The sequence below is a fragment of the Purpureocillium takamizusanense genome, chromosome 5 (genome assembly GCF_022605165.1).
Source record: "Purpureocillium takamizusanense chromosome 5, complete sequence".
NCBI classification, from domain to species: domain Eukaryota; kingdom Fungi; phylum Ascomycota; class Sordariomycetes; order Hypocreales; family Ophiocordycipitaceae; genus Purpureocillium; species Purpureocillium takamizusanense.
In genome coordinates, this window is record NC_063072.1 from 1,717,180 (window position 1) to 1,738,034 (window position 20,855).

Consider the following 20,855-nt stretch of genomic DNA (forward strand, 5'->3'; position numbering starts at 1 on the left):
GACGGCGAACGCTGTGCGTCGCGTGGGCGAATCACGGCCCCGGGCTGCGTCACTACTTACATGCCTACGTACGCACAAGGTACTACTGGCTGGCTGGCTGGCTCCGGGGAAGCGCCGCTCGTTGATGAGGCTGAAGATGTTACTGCTTGCTTTGCCCGCGCCGCGCTCTGGATCGCCCACGTCTCAACCGCGGAGCGGTGCCGGCAGAGGGGGTTAATGCATGCACGCAGCCATGGGCTCGACTGCAGCCTACCGCCGTCGCCGGCGTGGCCGGGTGTAAACAAGACCCTGTACCATTGAAGCAAGACAAGGTACGTACGCACGCTGCAGCAAAGGTCATCTGGATGGTGATGTGGTTGCTCCTCCTCCCTCATCGCTGGCTCGCGTCGGGTCGGGCGGCGTGTCCCCTCCCTCATCAATCCCCCCCGGCATGGCATGACTCTCTCACCGCTGCAAACTGCATGCTGCCGCTGCTACCTGTTACTGACTGCTACGGCTACCGCTACAGGTGGGAGAGCCTGAGACGACCTCGAGACGCCGGTGCGGCAGCGTCGCCACGTCATGCGCATGACTCTGGCGGGGCCGTCTGGATGGAGGATGATGGACGGATGGACGGGTGGATGGGTGCAATTTTTTTGTAATTTTTTTTTTTTTGCACGGACTGTAGAGTACTAGATGCAACCGCAGACTTTGATCTGGTCGTCCTCGTCGTCGCTTTTCGCGGGCGGATGGGCGGATGCCAAGTTCCGCACCACCACCGACAGACTCTAGCTACTAGGTACTGACCTACCCAAGATCACCACACCATCACGAATTTAGCGGTGGCGGTGGGCTGCAAGGTACCCGTCCGTCAAGCCAGGCCGTCCCCCACTCGCAGCAGCAGCAGCAGCAGCAGCAGCAGCCAGTGGGTTGTAGCGACGGGCGCCAGCGGCAAAAAGCATGCATCCATCCCATCAAGATGACGGGCGGGAGCCAGCAAACCGACAGCACTTGATGGGCAAGCCACCTCGGAGTCTTATTACTACTACCACCATGACCACATACATGCTACATCCGCCACCGCCGCAGTCCACCCGAGTTCCCAGTGTCCCATGACGGGTCTATGTACAGTACCTGCGAAGCAGTATGTACGACGGACCGACCATCTACCACCCATGTCGATCGCACTAAACGCCCAAATCTGGGCCACGGGAACTGCTTTTCGTCCAGGGTGCGCCTGGCCCTGCAAGCCCACCCGTCGTGCCCCCTTGTCACCGGCAGTCGGCTCATCAGAGCATCCACCGCAGGCGCCGGGGGGGAACCGCAACATTTTAGCCTTTTGCCAAGATAGGGCAGGCAGTCGGACGGACGGACAGTTCGCGGACCTGCCTGCCACGGACAGACATCCTTCGTTTTTTGAGTTGAGCTGAGTTGCCAGCAAAAATAGTCTTCGCCGTTCATTTCCCTTGCGGAACCTTGTGTACGAGCAAAGGTGCGGGCAATGACCGCGCCAAGCTTCCTGGGCTTCCAGCTGCCGCCCGCCAAGTGTACGAAAGCAAAGCGACGGACAGACAGACGCATTAGATCGTATATTAACCTGGTACCTAGGTTAGTAGGTACGACGTGTAAATGCCCTGCCTCTTGTAGTATACCTACGTTACTTCATCGTAGCGGCAGGTACTACACGTAGGCGCCCCCGTGGGCCCAGTTTCATGCTCCCGAGACTAGCCATCTGACCGTTCGCGACGGACGTCTCCATCAAGCTCGACAACACAAACAAAACCACCAGCCCGCCAAGGTCCAGGGGGGGCGGGGGAGGGGAGGGGGGAACGGTCAGTCTCCATCAAGGGTCCACCGGTTCGTTCGCCGACGCCTGGGCTGGGCAAGCATAGAGGCCGAGGAGCCAAAAAAGTACCGTGGACCGCCGGGGGGAGAGAGAGAGCGCCAATAAGAGCATGATTGCTTCTTGTACGTACGTACATACGTATGATGGAGCTGTCATGACGGAGTATCATCGCCTACCCCGTCCAAGAGAGTACTGGCTATCCGGTGACGCAAGCCCAAATCGCAGCTATCTGGCCACCGGGAATGTCTGGCTGTTACCTACTCCATGCACGAGCGCTAACAAGCGTGCACATCCCGCTGCCGCCGGTTGACATGTTGACGTACGGTACGAGTAGTACGTAAGTAGTACGGTGCCATGGGTGGGCAAGGCAAGCAAGAAAATTCGCAAAGACAAGCAAACACGCTTGCCATGGCAGGACTAGTACCAGCAGTAACTGCGTAGTAGATTCATGCGCCAGGGTTCCGGGGACAAAAGGTGCAGCATCCGGATTCTTTGTGTGTTTTCTCTCCGGGCCTGCCCCCCATTGGTGCTGTGGGAGGGATACTTGGACTATCTGGAGAAACGCGCATGTCCAGCAGCAAGGAAGGCGTGGTTATTTCTTGTTTATTTCTATATGAAAAAAAAAATGAAAAAATTCGGTAAAAGCTCATCATCACAACAAGTCCACTTACGGGTCAAAACGATGGCCGTGATGCCGCTGGCTCCCAGTCCCGCGCCGCTCTCTTCACTCTTCCTTGCTCGTCGTTGCCCTCCTCCTCCTCCTCCTCCTCCTCCTCCTCTGCGGGGCGGCGGCACATGCGCGACGAACATGGCACCATGCCCATTTCCCGGGACACGCCATCGTCCACTCTGTCACAATGCACTCTGCGTACCCATACCTCCCCCCGCCCCCTTCCCTCTCTCTAGGCCCGGGCAGCCGGTGCTCGCTCGCGTCAATCTTTCTTCTACTACTAAGGACCTAATCAAAGTCATGGTGGTGACTGATGACCGACATGACGAGCGACTTGACGGCAACGGACAGACGAACCAACCGCTCGGGATTCCCCTCGCTCGGCATTAAAAAAAAAAAATCAAGCAATCAAGCGACCAAAGAAAAAAGCAACCAAACCCAATCTGCTCATCATCTCACCAACCCGCCCGCGGACCACCAACCAGATATCCCAGCTGCCGCCGCGATCTGCGAACCACCCCGGGAAACCCGGCGCGTGCGCGTCAAGAGCAGCAGGAGGAGTGAATGCCGTGCCGTGTCGCCGCCCAGTGACTTGACTGCTTGTTATTATTACCTTTCAGCCCTGATGACTGGCTACTACTAGTAGAGTTAGGTGCCTGACTAACTACTAACTAACCTGCACTATCCGTTCCCGTCCCTCCATCCCGGCCGCCACCCACCCAGAGAAAGCAAGCAAACCAAATACTGAAGGCGCATGAAATCCCATCTTGCCATTCGTTCATTCATCCATTCCTCCATCCCTCCTCATCGGCAAAATAGTAATAAAGAAGAAAGAAAGACCTGATTTGAGCTCCGCGCATCTCTTCCTTTCTTCTTCTTCTTTTCTTCTTGATCGTTTGCAGAACCCTTGTGGGAAAACACCTCGTCATTTTGCCGTACCCTGTCTTTATCCCGATCCCCCCTCCTCGGGCACCTCGCCGTTCCCATGGTCCTGGGTCTGGCCCGCGCACCTACGCTACCTCCCTACCACACCACACCACCATCGCTCATCACTCACCAAAACTTACAAAGTAGGTAGTTATTAGGCACCCGCTCACCCGTCACAGCTTGGACCCCTTCCCTCCCTCCCTGCCTCACTGGACGCTAAGCTTCGCATGACAAAAAAAAAAAAAACTTTATTTCTCTCTCGCCATCATGTCAATGCCGCGAAAACAGAAGAAGGAAGAAGAATCTTCCTCGGTTCTCGACTTGGCCTGTGTTGTGATTCTCTCGTCACAGTCCTTTCTGTTACCTCGACTGACTCGACATCCTGGTTAGCCTCAAACCCCCCTCGCCCCCAAAGAAAAAGAAGGGAGCCCTGGGTGATGATGCGGTCGGCGTTGCGAAAAGTTTGCCGACCGAGGACGAGATTTAGAAGCATTGCGGGAAAAAAATTTCACAATTGCCGTGCCGGGCGAGCGCACAGGTTTACTTCCGCGGATCGGTCACCTTTGCGATATCGCGGTCCGCCGATCAGCATCACGCGTCGGGCACTCCGTGCATGCCGTCGTCCAACGGGGTGCTCTTGTACCCATTCTAAATTGTCGCGTGCTACAAGACAGTACCGCGCAACTATAGTACGCATGATGGACCACAAGCCCGGCATGTCAAGTTTGACAGGCCAAACGGCCGGCCCAAGTCGACAGGTTGCTCGCGTACAAAGTAGGTAACTGCTGGCCTTTGCACCGCCCGCCCGCGGCTCATTCCGTCTCGCTCGCTCGCTCTAGCCCGCGAACCACGGGCTGCCGTCACCATTTTCACTTCTCTCACACCTCTTCGTTCTCCCAATCCTTTTCCGCAAACATGGGCTCCTTCCGGACACCTGTGACCTCCAGCTTCTCCAAAAACTCTGGCGGCACGGTTGGGATGTATTTCCGCTCACGCTCCCGGTTCAGCCCCCCGAAGCCCGCACCGTAAGAGACCAGCATGTCTGTCACCGAGGGCAGGGTAAAGGGGAGCATGAGCGCCGGATCTAGCAGCAGATGCTCCGGCGCATCATCGTCTTCCCCGTCGGACGCGTTGTTGCCGTTGGGGTTGGGGGTGCTCTTCACGCTGTCGGAGCCGTCCAGAGCTCCGCCGTTGTGCTTGCCCCTGACAGGCGTCGCAGGCGTGCTGTCCTGGCCCGTCTTTGGCCGTGGCGACGTCGCCCTGCTCCGGCGCCGTTCACGCTTGAGGGCCGCCTCCTTTTGTATGGCCACCAAATACTTCAGGGCGCTCTTCGGCAGGCCCTTCTCTCCCACCTCCGGCCGGTAGTGAGAGGCGGCGTGTATGAGCTGCTGTGGTGTCAGCCGTTTGAGCTGCTGCAGCGTTCCGACCAGCGCCTCGAGGTCGTCCGCGCCGAGGGATGAGAAGCACTGCAGCCACTGGAGGAGTTGAATGGCTGGTGACAGGTGCCTCCTGGCGGCGTCCGTCGTGTTCTCTCCCGAGGCCTTCGTCTCTCCCCCCTCGTAGTGCTCGGCTTGTCTGTTATTCGTCCGCGCCCAGTCTTCCAGTATGGAAATGTTCATGCGGATCTGCATGGCCTTTGTCCGCGCCAGGTACTTCCGATTCGACATGATTCTGTTGAACAACTCTGCCCCAATCCAGTACAAAAGTTGCGAGATGATCTGCGCGGTGATGACCGAATGGACATCGTAGAGGTCCAAGACGAACAGCGTCGACGAGAGAAGCGACGTCACATTCCGCGGCGCCGGCTTTGCTCGCTGCTTTGGCGAGGGTGGCCGGAAGCGCTTCTCCAGCGGCTCTTCCTTCACTGTCGTCTTCCTCTTGAACAGCTTCCATTCGTTCTGGAAAGTGATGTCCTCGAAGCCGGGTATGGTCTCGTGGTCTAGCATCGCCGCGTCGAGCACCTTGTCGAGGCGCCTCTCTGCGTCACGCACAATCAAAATGAAGATTTCGTTTATGAGCTCGGCAAGATGAGCCTGGAACTCGCTTGTCGCCTCAACCAGCCCAGCATCCTTCTTGAGGTAATGTAGGAGCAGCGTCGCGTTGGAGATCCAGAACGCCAATATGGTCATGTCCCACTGACACTTTTCCACAACCTCGTTGATGAGGTCCATGGCTGTGACGAGCAGTCTCTCCAACAGCTCCGGGCTGGAATGGTAATGGGCGTACCGCGCACTGAGAAAGATCATATTGGCGGGCACTGGTTTCTGCGACGGCGACCTCTGTGGCGTCATTTTGGTGATGATGATGTCGAGTATCCGATCGAGTTCGTGTTCCTGGAAGACGAACATTTGGTCGTGGAGACAACGGCTCCAGTCAAACTCTTGCTGCTCTTCCTCGAACTCATCGGCAGGCTTGCAGGGTACAAGGTTCGTCAGCATTTCTGCGCACGAGGAAAGCGGCGCATACCCACCTCTGGCTGGTCATCCATCCCGACGTTGCCCAGGTCGACTTCGAGGTCCCTAGCGCTCTCCATCATCAGTCGCCTCCGCATCTCGTTCTCCGCCATCTCCTCCTCGAACCGGTCCTGTGAGAAACCAGGGCTATAGAAGTCGTCGGTCACGCCCGCGTTTCCGATGTTGTAGCCGTTGTCGTGCAGATAGTACGACATTTCGCTGTCGGGCGGAACGAAGTCGAATGCCGTCCGCCCTGATGAGGTCTTTTGATCCGAGGACGCCTTGTTGTCTAGCAGGAGCTTGGCAATGCCCTTGTGGCGGTTCGTCATGGCCCACATGAGGGCGGTCCATTGATTTCGGTCCTGCTTGTTGACATCGACACCGGCTTCGATGAGCGCCTGAACCACGGTCTCATGCCCCTACGCGACCCGTTAGCATGACGTAGCGCACTCCGGTGTTTGGCTCGTCTCGACTCACGAAGCAGCTAGCGTATATCAACGGAGGCGTGCCGTCCTCGTCGGAGGTGTTGACGTCGACAAAGGGTTTGGCGCTGCCCGTCAGAAGGCTCTTGACTTTTCCAACGTCGCCGTTGCTGGCCGCCATGGTCAGCGCCCGCTGCAGCAAGTCCTTCTTTTCCGCCTCGGTCAGCTTCTCGTCATCGACGACCGCCTGCTCGTTCTCGTAGCCTTGGCCAGCCTGGTGTGCAGCGGCCTGAGCCTGCAGCATCTCCATCAGCCGGGCATCGCTGTCGGTGGGGCCCTTTGCGATGTCCTTTTCGTAGTCGGCATCATTGAGGGAGAGGTTGCCAAAGTTGAGCGGCTTCGCCAGGGCGGGCGTCGTCAGGAACTGAGATTGGCCTGCAGTGGGAGTCAGCAGTGAGGCAGGAGGGGTGAGTCGCGCGCCGCCGCGTCGCCCGCCATGGGGCGCCGGGGGCTCTAGGGCTGAGGGGACCGACCTTGCCAGCCATCGTACATCTCCGTCTCGCGCACGTAATCCTCGGTCGGGGCGTGCCGGCGGTCGTCTAGAGACGTGGGAAGGTTGGTAGGAATGGCGCGGGGCTTGAGCTCGCCATTGTCGCTGCCTGCGTCCCCGATATCCATGGTGATGGAAGGAGGGGCACAGCCAGGCTCTGGAGGATCATGGGAGCCGAGGCTGCCCTTGGTTGTGGTGAGACCGCAGAGGCGCGGCAGCACGAAGAAAGGGCCGTCTGGGGCCGCGGACTCATCTAGCTGTCTCTGGAGGAAGGGGGCGCCGTCGACGGAGCGGTCGTCGGGGGGAGGTGATGTGGTTTTGGGAGGAGGAAGCAGGCAGGTCTGGCCACGAGGGGCGAGTGTGCATCAACTTATTAGGCAAGACACGGCCAGGCAAGGTCGGGCGTGGTGGTGGAGGTGGCGGTACATCCGCGGTACGCATTAGGCCGCGCATGCTGGAAGTCACTAAACGTCGTCATTCCGCCGGGCAGCCCATTACGTGGGTCCATGCCCCAGCAGGAGCTCCCGTCGGGCAGCTGGCGGGCTGTGGTGGCTGTTGAAGGTACCTATGCGGTGGCGGGAGGGGCACACTAACGCCAGGTACCGCCAGCAATGCGCACGCCTCTCGACGCGCTCCATCCATCCACCTCCATGGATGGTTGCGGCCCCTATTGAGCCCACTGTCGTCACCAAACAACGTGGCAGCTTCCAATATACCTACTAAGTTAGTAGGTACAGTTGGTCCTTCGTAGCGGGACTCTATCCGTTCAACACGACATGATTCGGAAAATGTCTTGGGTACTAAGGTGGGCGCCAAAGTGTGCACCTCAGCTTCCAAAAGCAAGGAGGTCGCATTGCATCTATGCAGTCATCATTGACACAATCCGAACAATGCCTCCCTCAGTTCGCATTTGGGCATTCAAAAGGGGCACCACTTTCTTACTTTGATACCATGGTATATTTCTTTTTTTTTACATATGTGTTTTTTAAACATTTTTGTCTCATCTATCTCATAGCTTCATTGAATTTTCTTGCTACGGTGTCACGGGATACAGACGTCGTAAGCCCTCGCGCAGGCAACCGAAGAGCCAGCGAGCGAGACCCCAGTCTACACGGCGCGCCGGCCAAAGGCCCTCAGCCTCTTGACGCCGCCGTCGGGGATCATGATGAGCTTGACGTGCGTAAAGGCAGTCTTGTCGGCGGCGCAGGCCAGCTCGTGCTCGGCGTCGGGCCCCATCTTGGTCGGGGCGACGACCTCCTGCCACGCGGGGTCCTTGTCGTCGGGCTCGCCCTGCTTGCCATCCCACGAGAGGGCCTGGATGGCCACCTTTTGCGGAAAGTTGCCCCTGTAGTGGGCCGTGTCAGCGACAAACTTGTGGACGTAGCCGGGGGCGCCGAGCTTGATGATGGCCCAGTCGACGTGACCCTTGCCGCGGGTGCGCTTCGTCTCCCAGCCGTCGCCCATGTCCTTGCCGCGGCCAGGCAGGAGGAGGTTGTCCTTTGTGCCAAAGTGCTGGTCACTGCAGGAGACGGCTACGCCGCCGTTTTGCGCGGCGGCGAGGTCGAAGACGGCGTCGCGGTCGTTGGGGAAGACGGGGACGGCGTGGCCGAAGAGGCGGAATCGGGCGATGCCGCCGTCCGGGTACATGTTGAGGCGGACGTGGGTGTACTGCTTGCCCGCGGGCGGCGCGTCGAGCTTCCAGCCGAAGCGCTGCGAGGGTCCGCACTCCTCGACGCCGAGGATGGTCTCCCACTTGCCGCGGCCGCCCTGCCAGGAGACGACCTCGTCGTCGTTTGTGCTGAAGCAGCCCTCGACGGAGATGGCAGGGGCGTAGTTGCCGGTGAAGTAGGCCGTGTCGACCTCGATGCCCTCGACGGTGCCCGAGGCGACGCCCAGGCGGATGACGACCCAGTCGAAGGCGGCGTTGTGGCGGCGCGTCTCCCAGCCGTCAAACCACGCTCCTGTGAAGACCATCTTGCCGGGCTGGTGGATAGGGGCAGTGGGTGTCAGCAGGTTGGCCGCCTCGGCGAACCACTGGTCTGAGAAGGCGAGGACCTTACCGCCAAGGGCGGCCGAGACGAGGTCTGTTGTCTGTCTGTCAGCATGCGCGCACGCATGCATACATGCCGGAGGGCCAGCACGGAGGTTGGTGGGGGCGGGGGCGCGCAAACTCACCAATGCAACTTGAGCGGAACGTCTTGTCAATGTCGCCGGAGCTCACCGACGTGGTCTTGACATGGTCAAGCTTGTAGTCGAACTCGTCGGCAATGGAAGGCATTTTGGGTGTTGTTGCTGGTGTTGATTTTGTTGTCAATCTTCTCACGGCTTCGATGGCTCGCTGTGATGGCGTTTGGCTTGGAGTCTGTCGATGGAGCGAGCGATGGTGATGAGGTTGTCCTTCATCGTCGTCGGAAGTTTAGGCGGGCGACCCGCCTTTTTGAAGCCGTTGCCCATCGGCCACTTCCGACGCGGCACCCGCTCGAAGCCGCGTGCCAAGTTGGGGCACCGATGGGGCAACAGGCGCAAGACGTCGACGTGTGACACGGCCGGGGCTGCGGTTGCCGCCAGGAGGGCAGCCCATTACCTTATCATCACCTTATGGTTTATCTTTCCATCACCTTATAGTTTGGTCGCTGCCCCGCGCCGCACGTGATGGCTTCCTAAGTTAAGGTAGGAGAGTCGCTGCGTGTCGGTGTCTGTCTCCCCCTCAGTTACTGTAGTGGGCGTAGTCGGGTTCCTCCAGGGGGTGGGTTGGCCCCGCCCCCACCGCCGTAGGCCGGCCACCCGGCCACCTACGAACCGGGGGCGGCGGCCCCAATTCCACTCCGCCGGCGGACTTGGGCGACGCTCGGGGCGGCTACCCTGCACCGTGAGGAGTGGGAGCCGAGCCTGCGACCGCCCGGCGCCGGGACGGGCGTCCATGTCGTCGTTGATATCGTAATGATGGGGCTCGCGTGGGGGTCTGCTGTTGTTGGCTTGTGGCACAGTCTGTCCGAGCCTGGGACTCGCATGTCTTGTCGCGTTCATCAAGCCGCGAGCACGGCTAAAGCATCGTAGATGCTGCCTTTGCATACCCGCCGTGTAAAGGAACAAGGGGTGGTGAGTGGCAACACTCCCAAAGCCTGGGTGACGGTGCAGAGCGTGTGAAATCAAATTAGAGGCGGGCCACGGGTTATACAGCGTCACCGAGTCTCACGAAGACGGCGGCACGGCATGGTTCCACCATGGTTTGTTTCTCCGTGAATCAGACAGGCAACACACGTTGGCGTTTCGCGGACACGGACACAAGAAGCCACGCAATCTGTACGCATCATCCTGCAGCCGCACGGCGGACACGGCCCCGTCTACCTCTGCCTGCCTTTGACGTGATTGGGAGCCGTGATGGCGATAGTAGTAGAATTGCTTTTAGTACTGTTTTGTGCTTGCAGGTCCCAGCTTGACACACTGTGCGGGATGTGGGGTCCATGGGTGGAAGCTTCGCCTCCGCCAACCAGTCAGGCCGCCGAAAATGGTAAGCATCACAGTGCCGTCATTGACTTGCCCCCTTGTCTCGTCTCACTGACGTGCCGCTCGCTCGTGTGAGGAATTGAGGGAGCGAACCCCCTCATCAGCAAGTTGCCGAACCCCCGAGTCAGACGCGGACGGCTTTCGTTTCGTATCGTCCTGGCTGTCCCTCGCCATCGTCAAACACGACACAATACGAGTCCGGCATCAAGAGAAGAGGGAAGAAGACCCAACATAACCGTGTGACAGCGCTGCAGTTCCCAGTTCTTCTTGCTCAGCCAGACCTGATTCGTACACCAATCTCGACCAGCCCATCTCAGATCTTGAAGCGTCATCGTTTCTCATCTCGCTTCTCTCTTTTGCCATGGCGAGTGCCACAGGTATACCGAGTCGCTCTCCCAACGGCCTGGGGGCGGACGGGCCGGCGCAGACGCGAGAGACGGAGCCTCTCCTGGGGCGCCCCGGTGATGCTGCTCAGCACGAAGGGGCGGCGTACTGGACGAACCTCACGTTGGGTACGTAACTGACGGACGGACGGACGGACGGGGCGCAGGACGCACAGGCCAGGGCAGCCCATCATCATGATCATGCTTCGTCGCTAACAGTGCCTTCTTCGCATAGGGACCGCCGTCCTCGCGCAGTTCGGCGCCTTCCTCCTCGTCGGCATCGTCTGGGCCTCCGTCTTCACCAGTCCCCTCATCCTCTTCTCCGGTCACCCTCTCGCCCAATCGCTCGCCGTCTTCGTCTTCGTCCAGTCGGTGCTGTTCCTGCAGCCCACGCACACGGCCGCCCAGAAGCGCGCCGGCCAGCGCGTCCACGCGTCCCTCAACCTCGTCGCCCTCGTGCTGCTCATCTTTGGCGTCGTCATTGTCGAGTACAACAAGGTCGCCGGCCGGAACCCCCACTTCCACTCCGTCCACGCCTACTTTGGCGTCGTCACGAGCATCCTCCTCATCCTCCAGTACCTTGTCGGCTTCACCATGTGGGCCACGCCGGCCTTGTACGGCGGCGAGGCCAGGGCCCGCAAGCTGTGGCGGTGGCATCGCCTGTTTGCCTATGTCGTCGTCTTGCCTCTGCTGCTGGTGACCGTCTTCTTCACTGTCGACACGTCCTATAACCAGGGTGTTCTGAAGATGAAGTGGTGGGGCCTCTTGATTGCATTGGTCTTGGTCGTTGTGGGTATCTACCCGCGCATTCCCCTGCACAAGATTCGCGGACAGAAGCAGAACGGGGTGTTGTCTTCTACAGAGTAGGTTCTCGGGAAAGTGAGAACTGGCTTTGTTTCAACCCTGGATAAGGTACGGGACGCCGGTGGCTTCGCGCCAAGTATCTTGGCGAGCTTGAAGGCCACAGAAGCGTATGGTGAGCGTCCCTTGCCTGGAATCTCCTTCTTTGTTGATGCTGGTCGTCTAGATGGTGTCAGATACACAGCCCTATGACGGGAAATGCGGCTGGTCCAAGCTTAGCGAGAATACAACGTATGAATTGGCTTCCAAGACTCGACGCGCATAATTTTAGGGGCTTGCGGTCGGTTTGGTTCATGAGTGAGCCATCTGCTTTTGGGAGTCGATGTCGTGCTGCTGCTTCAACGGCGATGAGCTTCCACAGCTGGGTATGCAATGTCGAGACTTTCCCCTACGGGTGTCAAGCATGTTACGATGCCACTTGTGCACCTTTTCTTCTTGACGGGAAGCATCGACTCATAGCGAGCACCAGCAGCGGCGCCCCTCCTTGTTCGGGATGCTTCATTGTTCGAGTTATCGCGTATACACCCCACCGAGGCTGTCAGTTCCCCAACAGCACTTGAAGCGAGTCCTGAGCCTCTCCTGTGAGACAGAGTGGTGAATGCGTCTCTGGAAATCTTACAACGCACCTCCGAGTCTCGGAGAGATCGGTGAGGACGTAAAGGGGTCACACTGGTCGACCCAACAGCGTGGAGCAGGACACGAGGCCGTTCGACGGATCAAAGGGTAACGGCACGACGGTAACTAGCGGCCAGCCGACTTCGAAATCGTTGCCGCTGACGAAAAGACAACATACACAGAGGCTGTACGAGTTTCCACTTCCAATGTTGTCACCATGAACATCCCACTAGTTAGCATGGGGCGGCGGCGCGGAAACAGACGACATGGCACCGCGCCCGCAGCAGAAGTGCAGTCTCCGCAAGGACGTACATATCAACACTCCTTACCGTGTCAACGATACAATCCAACTTGCAACTCAAGTTCAAGGTCTCGCCCCCGCCCTTTGCGACAGATTGATTCATCATCTTTGCCAGAGCTGGGAATCGCTTTCGTGCGTTGGCCCCCCCCGTCTTTCCCTTCCCCCTTGACCAAGAACACTACCGCAAAGACAAGCCGTGTGTGTGTGTGACCCTTCCTCCCAATGACGACCCAATCGAGGGCCCGGCGGCAGCAGACGGGAACGCACAGCGGAGCACAGGTGTCTGGGCCCGAATCTACTGCAGCCGGATCCCAATCCGTGAGGCATGGTAATTAGCTGTGCTCCCCAGCCCCAACAATAACAACAACGACGCTATAATCATGACGACAACCAACGCAGCAGCCGCCACCACCACCACTGCCGACGCGGGGCTGGTGCCGCTGCTGGTTGGTCACCCCTCCCTAGTCGCGAGGACGGGAAAAGCGACAAGATGGCATGGCCATGATGAGCAAGGGGCATGGGGCCTGTCGGATGCCGTGCCATGTCATTGTCATGCCATGATCCACTGGCATGAACGAAGGCCATCCATCCTATGTGTTGCCGTTGTGCTCGCAGTCAGCAGCCTTGCTAGGTCTATTGCACCGCGCATACACACGCGTGCGCACCACGTTCACGCAATGCTACCTACGGCACAGCCCTGCCTGCATGCCTCCCTTGCCTTGCCCTCCCCCCCTCCCCTATCCCCGGAACCCGGCTGCGGGCGGCAGCAGACGGACGGTTCCCGGGGCGAAGAAGTGAGGCGGGCTCCATGTCCGCTCCTGGACGCGACCGGGGTGTCGTTCCCGTTGTTCTTCTTTCATGATTTGTCTCTCTGCACCGGGGCGCCGGCGGCTCCAGGGAGTCATCAGATAGGGTGTGGTTTCGTTGTCAATGGCAATGGCAATATCCATGTCCATATGACCATGTCGTTCAACCCACATGCAGCAGGTCGATTCGCTCACCTGCTTCGCCCGGCCGGCCGCCCCTAATAAGGACGGACACTCATGGGATGTTTTGCTCTTTGCCCCCTCTTCTTCTCTTTCTGAACGCGTTGCTCCCCGCGACGTGGTACACAGCCTAGTGACTGAACGAAACCAGTCGCTGCTGCTTGATGAGCGATATTTTCTTACATTGATGTTGAGAGCAATCGGCGTTCATGTACGGGCCCAGTGGCTTATAGAGAACTGGAACCACTCCCCGGGCCTGGCATCTACACCCCAATGTGCGGCGAATGTTACCGAGGCAGAGAGTTATGCGGTCATGTGTTGATCACCACGACACGACGGGATTCTGATAGCATCGACTAAGAAGAGTTGCAGTGTGAAACCGCACGTTATTGTAGGCCCTATAAAACTGAAGAAGGCGATTGTAACCCATGATGTCAAGAGAGTGCCTAGTACACCAGAACGGCTCCCACAGCAGGTGCACCAACTACCGAACGTTCGATCCGAACCCCCAATAGATCACGTTACCCGTTGGTAGGTACCACCTTGCCACTTATTTGGTCTCCCAAGAACCTACCAACGAGACGCACAAAGAAGGAGCATGACGCTCGTTCCAGAATCGCAATTCCTCACCTGGCTGGGGCCCGGGGGCACGCCGTTCTCAAAGACAATACCGGAGCAGGGCTCAGAGACGGGAGCAAAAGGGTAATAAGGGAAGAGAAGGAGCCGACCGCCCTTGAAAGGGTCGCCAAACACATCGCTCAAGTCGTACCAGATCCTCCCCTCGTTTAGGTTGTAGGCATAGACGGTCTGCGGCTTTCCCTCAAGCAGGCCATTCGGCTCACGAGTCAGCTTGATCTCGATGCCGCCGGTCTCGGGATCGCGCCTGTGGGGCTCTTCGTAAAGGCCGCCCCGGCGAAGAGTGTGGGGAGCCGAAACGTTGCTGCCGACGGATCAGAGCGTCACGTTGAAGGAGCAGAGGTTCAGGACTTTCGCTATGCCGACATCCTGAAGCGCAGACGTGAGCTGGGCCAGGGTGGCGCCAACGGCGAGAAGGCTGAGCTTGTTGAACATTCCTTCTTTTGTTTGGTTGGTTGAGGTTATTGGTCTTTGGTCTTTGTTCCAGTCGAGCGAACAGTCGAGCGAACGTGTTTGAACGACAAAGGTGGATGAGCGGCTGGCTGGCAGCTGGTTTCTACGCATAGAGAAGAGACGGCATCAAAAAAACTCCTTTTTATACTCAAGCAAAGTTCCCCATATCTTCATCTCGAATGAAGATATCTTCGCCAATGTGCTAAACGGCTCTCGGCACTTTGGAGGCTCATCCGGTGACTCGCATCGGATCGACGAGCCGAGCGCATTATTATGCGCATACGATACGAGGAGTGTAAACCCCGCGAAGGAAGCGACGGTGACGGAAGACTACGCATTGAATCAGGTGCCCGAGCATCATACGAGCCCTCAGGGTGCAGGCCCCCTCTCCCTGCCCGCCCAGCACGAACGCGGCGTGGACAATAGTTAGCTTGTCAACAAGTCCAACGACGAGTAACTGCAAGTCGTTTGGCGCGGAACTGCTCAGTCGGCAACATCTATTTGACGTCGTCTGGATTCAACGAATGCCTAGCTAGCTGCTCGTCGCATGAGAGTTGCGGCGGCATTGCTGCCCTACGAGGGGGTCCGTCATGCCAAGACAGCTTCGCCGCCTATCGCGGGGGCGCCGAGCAAGGACTTTAGGAGCTTCGCAAACGATGTTTCTATCTGGGCCCATGTTTATATTTCGATGCACCTGGTAAAGCAGCAGGGAGGTCCCATGACGGGGCGACGCCATGCCATTTCATGCTATAGGGCTCAAGCTGGCCTGATGTTAATGCCCACTAACTAGTTACCTCCTCCCAGAATAGCGCACGAAGAAAGAAAAAAGGCCATACAAATGTGCCCCAGCATTACGAATGGGGCGATCGCTGCTTTGGACACCGAGCATTGAAGTTATTCTCATACTACGCGCCTTCAGTCCCCCCACAGCTTTTTTCAAGGGGCGGGGGGCTGCAAATACCTATCCTAGAAGGCTCGTCAGGCCATCCACACTCATAATGGCTCTCCCATACGGTCAAGGACAGAATCGTCGCGGCGAATTACATCACCGTGAAGTTGCCCATCAAAGCTCATGAGGTTCATCTCGCGCTGCGGGCATCCTCGCAGCCTAGCGTCCAGGGCTTACCTACAAATCATAGAATCTCTCCGCAGACTCGCAAGGGACTAGTACTGTACGCCAGACGGGACGACGGAGTGGACTACTAACTTAGTAGCCGCCGTCTTCCCGCCGTCGTGAAACCGGCAAAGAAGACGGCCGGCGGGAAGAAAGTCAATAGGGAGTTACGTATCGGTTCGTTCCGCAATTCAGGCTGCGCCTCCCCTCCTCCCCATGGAGCGCTGCTAATATGTAGCTGCCTCCGCATATGGCCCCCCGTCAATGTCAATGCCAATGCCAGTGGGGTCCAATGATGACTGGGCGACTGCTGGATGGGCTCATCAGAAGTGATTGTCACATATATGTACGAAGTACGTACGAACGGAACGTATGTGCGTAGCAGTGAGTACGTGGTCGTAAGTAGGCAAGCAGCTACAGTCCATACCCTGCCCTGCCCTGCCCTGCCCGCCGCGAGCCGAACGTGCCGTACCCACGTGTGCGCAGCAGCAGGCGCAGGCGGCGGGCCGAACGTGAGTGAGGTTTTCCCTGGCTCCTGCAGTTGATAGGGGGGGGAGCGTCCCGGACGGACACGCGATCGAGCAGCAGCAGCTGCTGCCATCCAGCCCTCCGTCTCAGAGCTTGTCTGTTAGCCAAGGCGTCCCGCAAGGCACTTACTCGCCCGCTCACTCCGAGTTTCGTGAAAGTAAGTGACGTGCGTGAGTGAGTGAACGAATGAGTGAACGCGCACGCAAGGCTGGACCGGCGCGAGACATCATCAGTCGTGCAACGCGAGCCCGCCTCGCCCGCCCGCCCCGTCAGAGAGAGAGGGTGTAAAGATAGTTGGAAAAGGCACAGCATTGGTTAATCTCCCAAACGCCCTCCCCCTCTCTTACTTTGTCCCCCTGAAGCTGACGCGCGCGCGTGAGAGAGAAAACGGGACTAACGCGCGGCCTTTGGGTGTGAGAATCGAGTTTCTTCTGCTGTAACACACACACACACACTCACACACAAACACCACGCACACCACGCACGCCATACACACAAACACATACACAGGGAGGCTTGCGCGGGCATGTGTCACCAAGTACGTCCAGGTGCGTGCGTATGTACGACAGCTGGAACCCGGGGCAGGGCATAGTTGGTAGGGCGGACAACGTGGGCCGGACTGGACTGCAGAGAGAAATAAGGGAACGGGGAGTCGTACGTACAAGGGGGCCAGGCTATTGTTTCCTGCAATCCGCGTGTATGTACGCCCCCCACTTGGTACGACATGTCATGCGCAAGTCTCAATGAAGAAGGGTTTGAAACGCAGCAGTTCTTTCTCACTGTCCATTGCCACTCAGCTGCTTACTGCTGCTTCGTAGCCCGTAAGTAGTAGCTTACTTATTGTCGTTGTACGAAGTACTGTACGTGCAATGGACTGCACGTACACGGCAATGCTAGTGTATGCATATGGCCATTCTCTGTGCATGGCACAACACTCCGTACACTGGCAAATACCACGACTCTCGGCGAGCTTTCTCCTTGGCTCTCTCGAACGGCCGCGTTGAGGCCGGCAAATTTTCACTCTGCCTTCTCGTTAGAGGGATACTCGGGAAGCACTGCCTGCCCCCGGGAGTGGACAGGCTGCCCAACAAGGGTGGGACCGTACTCGACTTCTTGTGCACGCTGCTCGGTACTACCGTACCCTACTCTAGGTAGAGTAACTCCCCCGTACGGATCATTACACGTATGTATGTACCTATGCGCCTCTGCGGGCGTCGCGACGCCAAGTCAGATGTCTCGCAGGGGACGATGCATAGGCCTCATCGCGGCCCCGGCAACGGGCAGCTCCAGCCCCAGCCCCAGTCGCCGATCTGGTCCACGTCGTAAACGCAGTGTCCATGGCCACGGGCTGGTCCGTTATGTGCCAGCCACATTTCCTGCTTCGCGTCCTGGCCCGGCAGCCCGGTGGCAAACGGAGAGAAATTTTCACTGTCCTTTTTCGTCGTGGCAGAAGCCCACTCACGCGAACGTCCCTGGACCTTTGCAGGGGTGGGCTGGCAGGCGAGCGAGACGGCTGTTGGGAAAGGAAAGGGTCGAGAATTTCGTCATAAGTGTTAGGAACGGTGGCGGCGGTTGCTCGTGTGGCCCAGCGCCACCTCCGCAAGGGACTGCAGTGTTAGACCGGAGTGAGAAACAAAATGTCATACAAGGCCCTGCTGGTCCTGGGGGCGTATGATCTGGCATGGGGACCAACCTGACGCAACCGGCCGACCGGCCGGCAGTGACCGATGTTGCAGGCCACGAAATTGCTCCTCGTTCGATGAACCTGGACGACAACGATGGGACATGTTGGCTTTCGGAGAGGACCCATTGACGGGGTCCATGTTACCAGTTCTCTGGGAGAAGCTCCTGCTGGTGGCGTTGCTACAGAGTCACTAGTAGTCGTGTTGGTCTCGCCAAAAGCCTTCTCTCTGGGGCCAACTGAACCATAGCTGGTCCCAGGACGGTGGTTCTTCCGGGAGCAATCAAAGAAAACGCTGCAGTCCAACTGCCGATGGACGTCAGTGGCCAAGAGAGAACCAGGTGACCGGGTCCCAGGTGGGACTTTCCGCGACTTGTCGCAGTTGGCCCGGCTGGCCGGAAAGAGGCTTGCACGAGTCGTTGAAGTACTGGCCTTTTCCCCCTTCGAAACGCAGTGGCCACGTTGACTGAGGCTGTGCCAGAGGAAGAGGGTATTTCAGGTCTTGAGCTGGCGGCGTCTGACAAGGAGGTGCCGTCTCGATGTAACAAGAAGCCCCGGCTTTTGTTGAATATGTTGTGAGAGGCTTTTGACACAAGGGCGCGGTAGGACAAATACGACCACAGAGACGGCAGCGGCCACCCGGCTATCGAGCGATCCCCCTAGTGCCGTTTCTATGAATCGAGTACGTAGACATCGTGTGCGTACGAGGTGGCCAGGCGGGTATATGTGCATAGGTGTACGCGGGAAGGATGCGTTTGCTTTCGCCGAGATTGCCGCTTCGACTCAGTCGTGCCGTCTGCATGTTGATGCATGATTGTCCAGCTGCTTCTAGCGTACTTTACAGAGGACAGGAGCATGGAGTTGTGCTTGACGAACATGGCTGTACAAGCAGCAATGGAACAGTTCACGCCTTGGCTTGGCGAGCAAGCAGACTGCCATGCGATGAGCCGCTTTGCATGATGCCGGGTCGTGACACAAGCTGCACGTACCAGGCCGGAGTCAGATGGAGTATCAGAGGCGAACAAGAGGAGCCCCCTTCCCGTGTCGTGCTCGGTACGGTAATGCCGGTTCGCCGGCATAAGAGCACAGGATGCCGGGGTGGCGAAGAATTGCCCGACGAGGAAGGCGAATTGCCTTGGTTGGTAGCTCTCGATAATGTCCAAATCGGGCGCTGACACTCTCGTGAGCAGCTTCTGCGGAACACAAGCGTTCTGATACGCCAAGCAGCAGGCCGTGTGATTGCGCCTTGAGGCGGCGAGGCTGGATGGCAGGCTGTAGTGGTGGCAACGTGCGCTCGAAGGAAGGGGTGGCTGAGGGCAATGGCTCTTGGTCGCGCTCGTGTGGACGCAGTCCGCCCATCGAGTTCATCTCAGGCGAGGCAAGGTGGTGTGAGCATTGCAAAGATGGCGCGAAGTTGCATTCTCGTGCCCCGCCCCATCGTCGAGGGCGTCAAACGCTTGCAAGTGACGGGAGGCACGGCTCGTTCCTCGGGAGGGGTGGCTTCGGATGGTGGAGTTTCCCGTCCGGCCCTGGCCAGGCCACCGCAACACACGGACATGAAAGGGCGAGTGCAGGCGCACGACGGCACGAGTAGACCGCAGTAGCAGCCGGAGGTCAGAAATGATGTGATGAAACCCTTCTCTGCACGCACGCACGGACGAAGGCGCAAGTGGGCGCCGTCCAACCGCCAAGTTGTTCTTCCTGCCTCATGTTGCCGGGGTCCCGAAACCTGGTTGGTGAGTTCCAACCCGGTCGTCATCGTGGGCCGGCTCGCAAGTGCTCGTTGACATACGTTGAGGTGGAGGAGGAGGGGTTAGGGCAGGGCACCGATCAGCGCCTGGCTTGTGCGGAGGCCCCCTGTTCGTCGTGACGCGATGACGACCCTGCCCGCGATTGGCTTCGGGCAGACGATGGACGCCGACCAAATCACGGCGACCCCAGGGCTCTCCGAGCGTTCGCTGTCGTCGCCGGCTGTGTTCTCCGCATCTGGCTGCAAGCTCTCTTTCGTGTTGGGGTCGTCGGAGCCGGCAGGCAGACGGACGAGACGTTCGCTGCTGCCCGCAGCCACAAGCGAGCCAGAGGGAGTGGACGGCCAAGCGACGGACGGACAGGCAAGACGCGGGCGGCATCACTAGCGCAGGAGGAGCGTCTGGGGAAAAAGGACGCCAGGCAGACAGGCAGGAAGGCAAGACAAGGGTCGGTCCACTCCCGTCCGCTTCGAGAGTGCGGGGGAGTCAGTCGTGCAGAGGTGAGATTATGACAGGTCATACCCCCCATTCATGCGTGGTTGAGGAGAAGGCTGCCTGTCATCCTAGCCCACGCTGTTGTCCGCACGCACGAACCCTGGATGGAGGCGGAGATGGATGGCGTCTTTGTCTGGCACAGGGAATTGTTTGTCGTGCAGCGAGATTGGTGCCGGCGACCCTGTCTGTCCGTCTGCCCGCCCTGGTGCCTGTGAGTAGTACGTTGATTGTACGTAACGGCCGGGGTCAGTCAGGGTCATGCCAGTGCAGCAGCGGCTCGGCGGGCGCTGCGAGTGCGGACAACAAGCATCCATCTGACGTTTGATGAGAGGTGGTTTTGGCGCCTCGTCAGCCGCCCCTTGGCGCACAATCGTTGGCCCTTGGATGGCCTGCCGCGTCGGCCGTCCATTCAGTGCGTTGGAATTGCTCCAGGATATAGCTGCACGCCCTCGGAGCCGGTTGTGCCGACTTTGTCGTTGCTGCTTCGTCCATCTGCGTCACGCCGCCACGACGACCCCGGTCCAGTCCAGCCCGAATGGAACAAGCGGCCTGACAGAGCACACAGTCATCAGATTATCACAGACTGGCGTCTGGGGAAGTTGGGGGTTGTTGCTCCACAGTCTGCCGCTGGCGTCCGCCCCGTTCCCGTGATCGTATTCCGATGCAAAGTTGGCGGCAGTCGAGGAGCTTTGATCGTCGG

The 20,855-nt window shown here is 58.7% G+C and overlaps 3 protein-coding genes across 3 annotated transcripts; 1 reads left to right on the top strand and 2 right to left on the bottom strand.

Moving 5' to 3' along the window:
* Positions 1-4,040: 4,040 nt before the first annotated feature.
* On the bottom strand, positions 4,041-7,271 carry JDV02_006105 (uncharacterized protein). Its single transcript, XM_047987459.1, has 4 exons — positions 6,831-7,271; positions 6,353-6,732; positions 5,893-6,294; positions 4,041-5,833 (listed from the first exon to the last, which is right to left on the bottom strand). Exons 1-4 carry the CDS (start codon positions 6,973-6,975, stop codon positions 4,301-4,303), a joined length of 2,460 nt encoding a protein of 819 aa, XP_047843444.1. The 5' UTR covers positions 6,976-7,271; the 3' UTR covers positions 4,041-4,300.
* A 546-nt stretch (positions 7,272-7,817) lies between these two features.
* On the bottom strand, positions 7,818-9,456 carry ALC1 (Allantoicase). The gene is made up of 2 exons (XM_047987460.1): positions 9,023-9,456; positions 7,818-8,931 (listed from the first exon to the last, which is right to left on the bottom strand). The coding sequence occupies exons 1-2, from the start codon at positions 9,123-9,125 to the stop codon at positions 7,955-7,957; spliced, it is 1,080 nt and encodes a 359-aa protein (XP_047843445.1). The 5' UTR covers positions 9,126-9,456; the 3' UTR covers positions 7,818-7,954.
* Positions 9,457-10,380: 924 nt separating this feature from the next.
* On the top strand, positions 10,381-11,843 carry JDV02_006107 (uncharacterized protein). Its single transcript, XM_047987461.1, has 2 exons — positions 10,381-10,866; positions 10,973-11,843. Exons 1-2 carry the CDS (start codon positions 10,716-10,718, stop codon positions 11,602-11,604), a joined length of 783 nt encoding a protein of 260 aa, XP_047843446.1. The 5' UTR covers positions 10,381-10,715; the 3' UTR covers positions 11,605-11,843.
* The last annotated feature ends 9,012 nt before the right edge of the window (positions 11,844-20,855 follow it).

What these genes read in the sequence shown, in the direction of transcription:
- JDV02_006105 (XM_047987459.1), bottom strand. Translation starts at nt 6,975, where the DNA reads ATGGATATCGGGGACGCAGGCAGCGACAATGGCGAGCTCAAGCCCCGC. An exon ending in TGATATACGCTAGCTGCTTC is followed by an intron (nt 6,295 to 6,352) that starts GTGAGTCGAGAC and finishes CGGGTCGCGTAG; the next exon opens with GGGCATGAGACCGTGGTTCA. An exon ending in GGATGGATGACCAGCCAGAG is followed by an intron (nt 5,834 to 5,892) that starts GTGGGTATGCGC and finishes GTACCCTGCAAG; the next exon opens with CCTGCCGATGAGTTCGAGGA.
- JDV02_006107 (XM_047987461.1), top strand. Translation starts at nt 10,716, where the DNA reads ATGGCGAGTGCCACAGGTATACCGAGTCGCTCTCCCAACGGCCTGGGG. An exon ending in CTGGACGAACCTCACGTTGG is followed by an intron (nt 10,867 to 10,972) that starts GTACGTAACTGA and finishes TTCTTCGCATAG; the next exon opens with GGACCGCCGTCCTCGCGCAG.
- ALC1 (XM_047987460.1), bottom strand. Translation starts at nt 9,125, where the DNA reads ATGCCTTCCATTGCCGACGAGTTCGACTACAAGCTTGACCATGTCAAG. An exon ending in GTTCCGCTCAAGTTGCATTG is followed by an intron (nt 8,932 to 9,022) that starts GTGAGTTTGCGC and finishes GACAGACAACAG; the next exon opens with ACCTCGTCTCGGCCGCCCTT.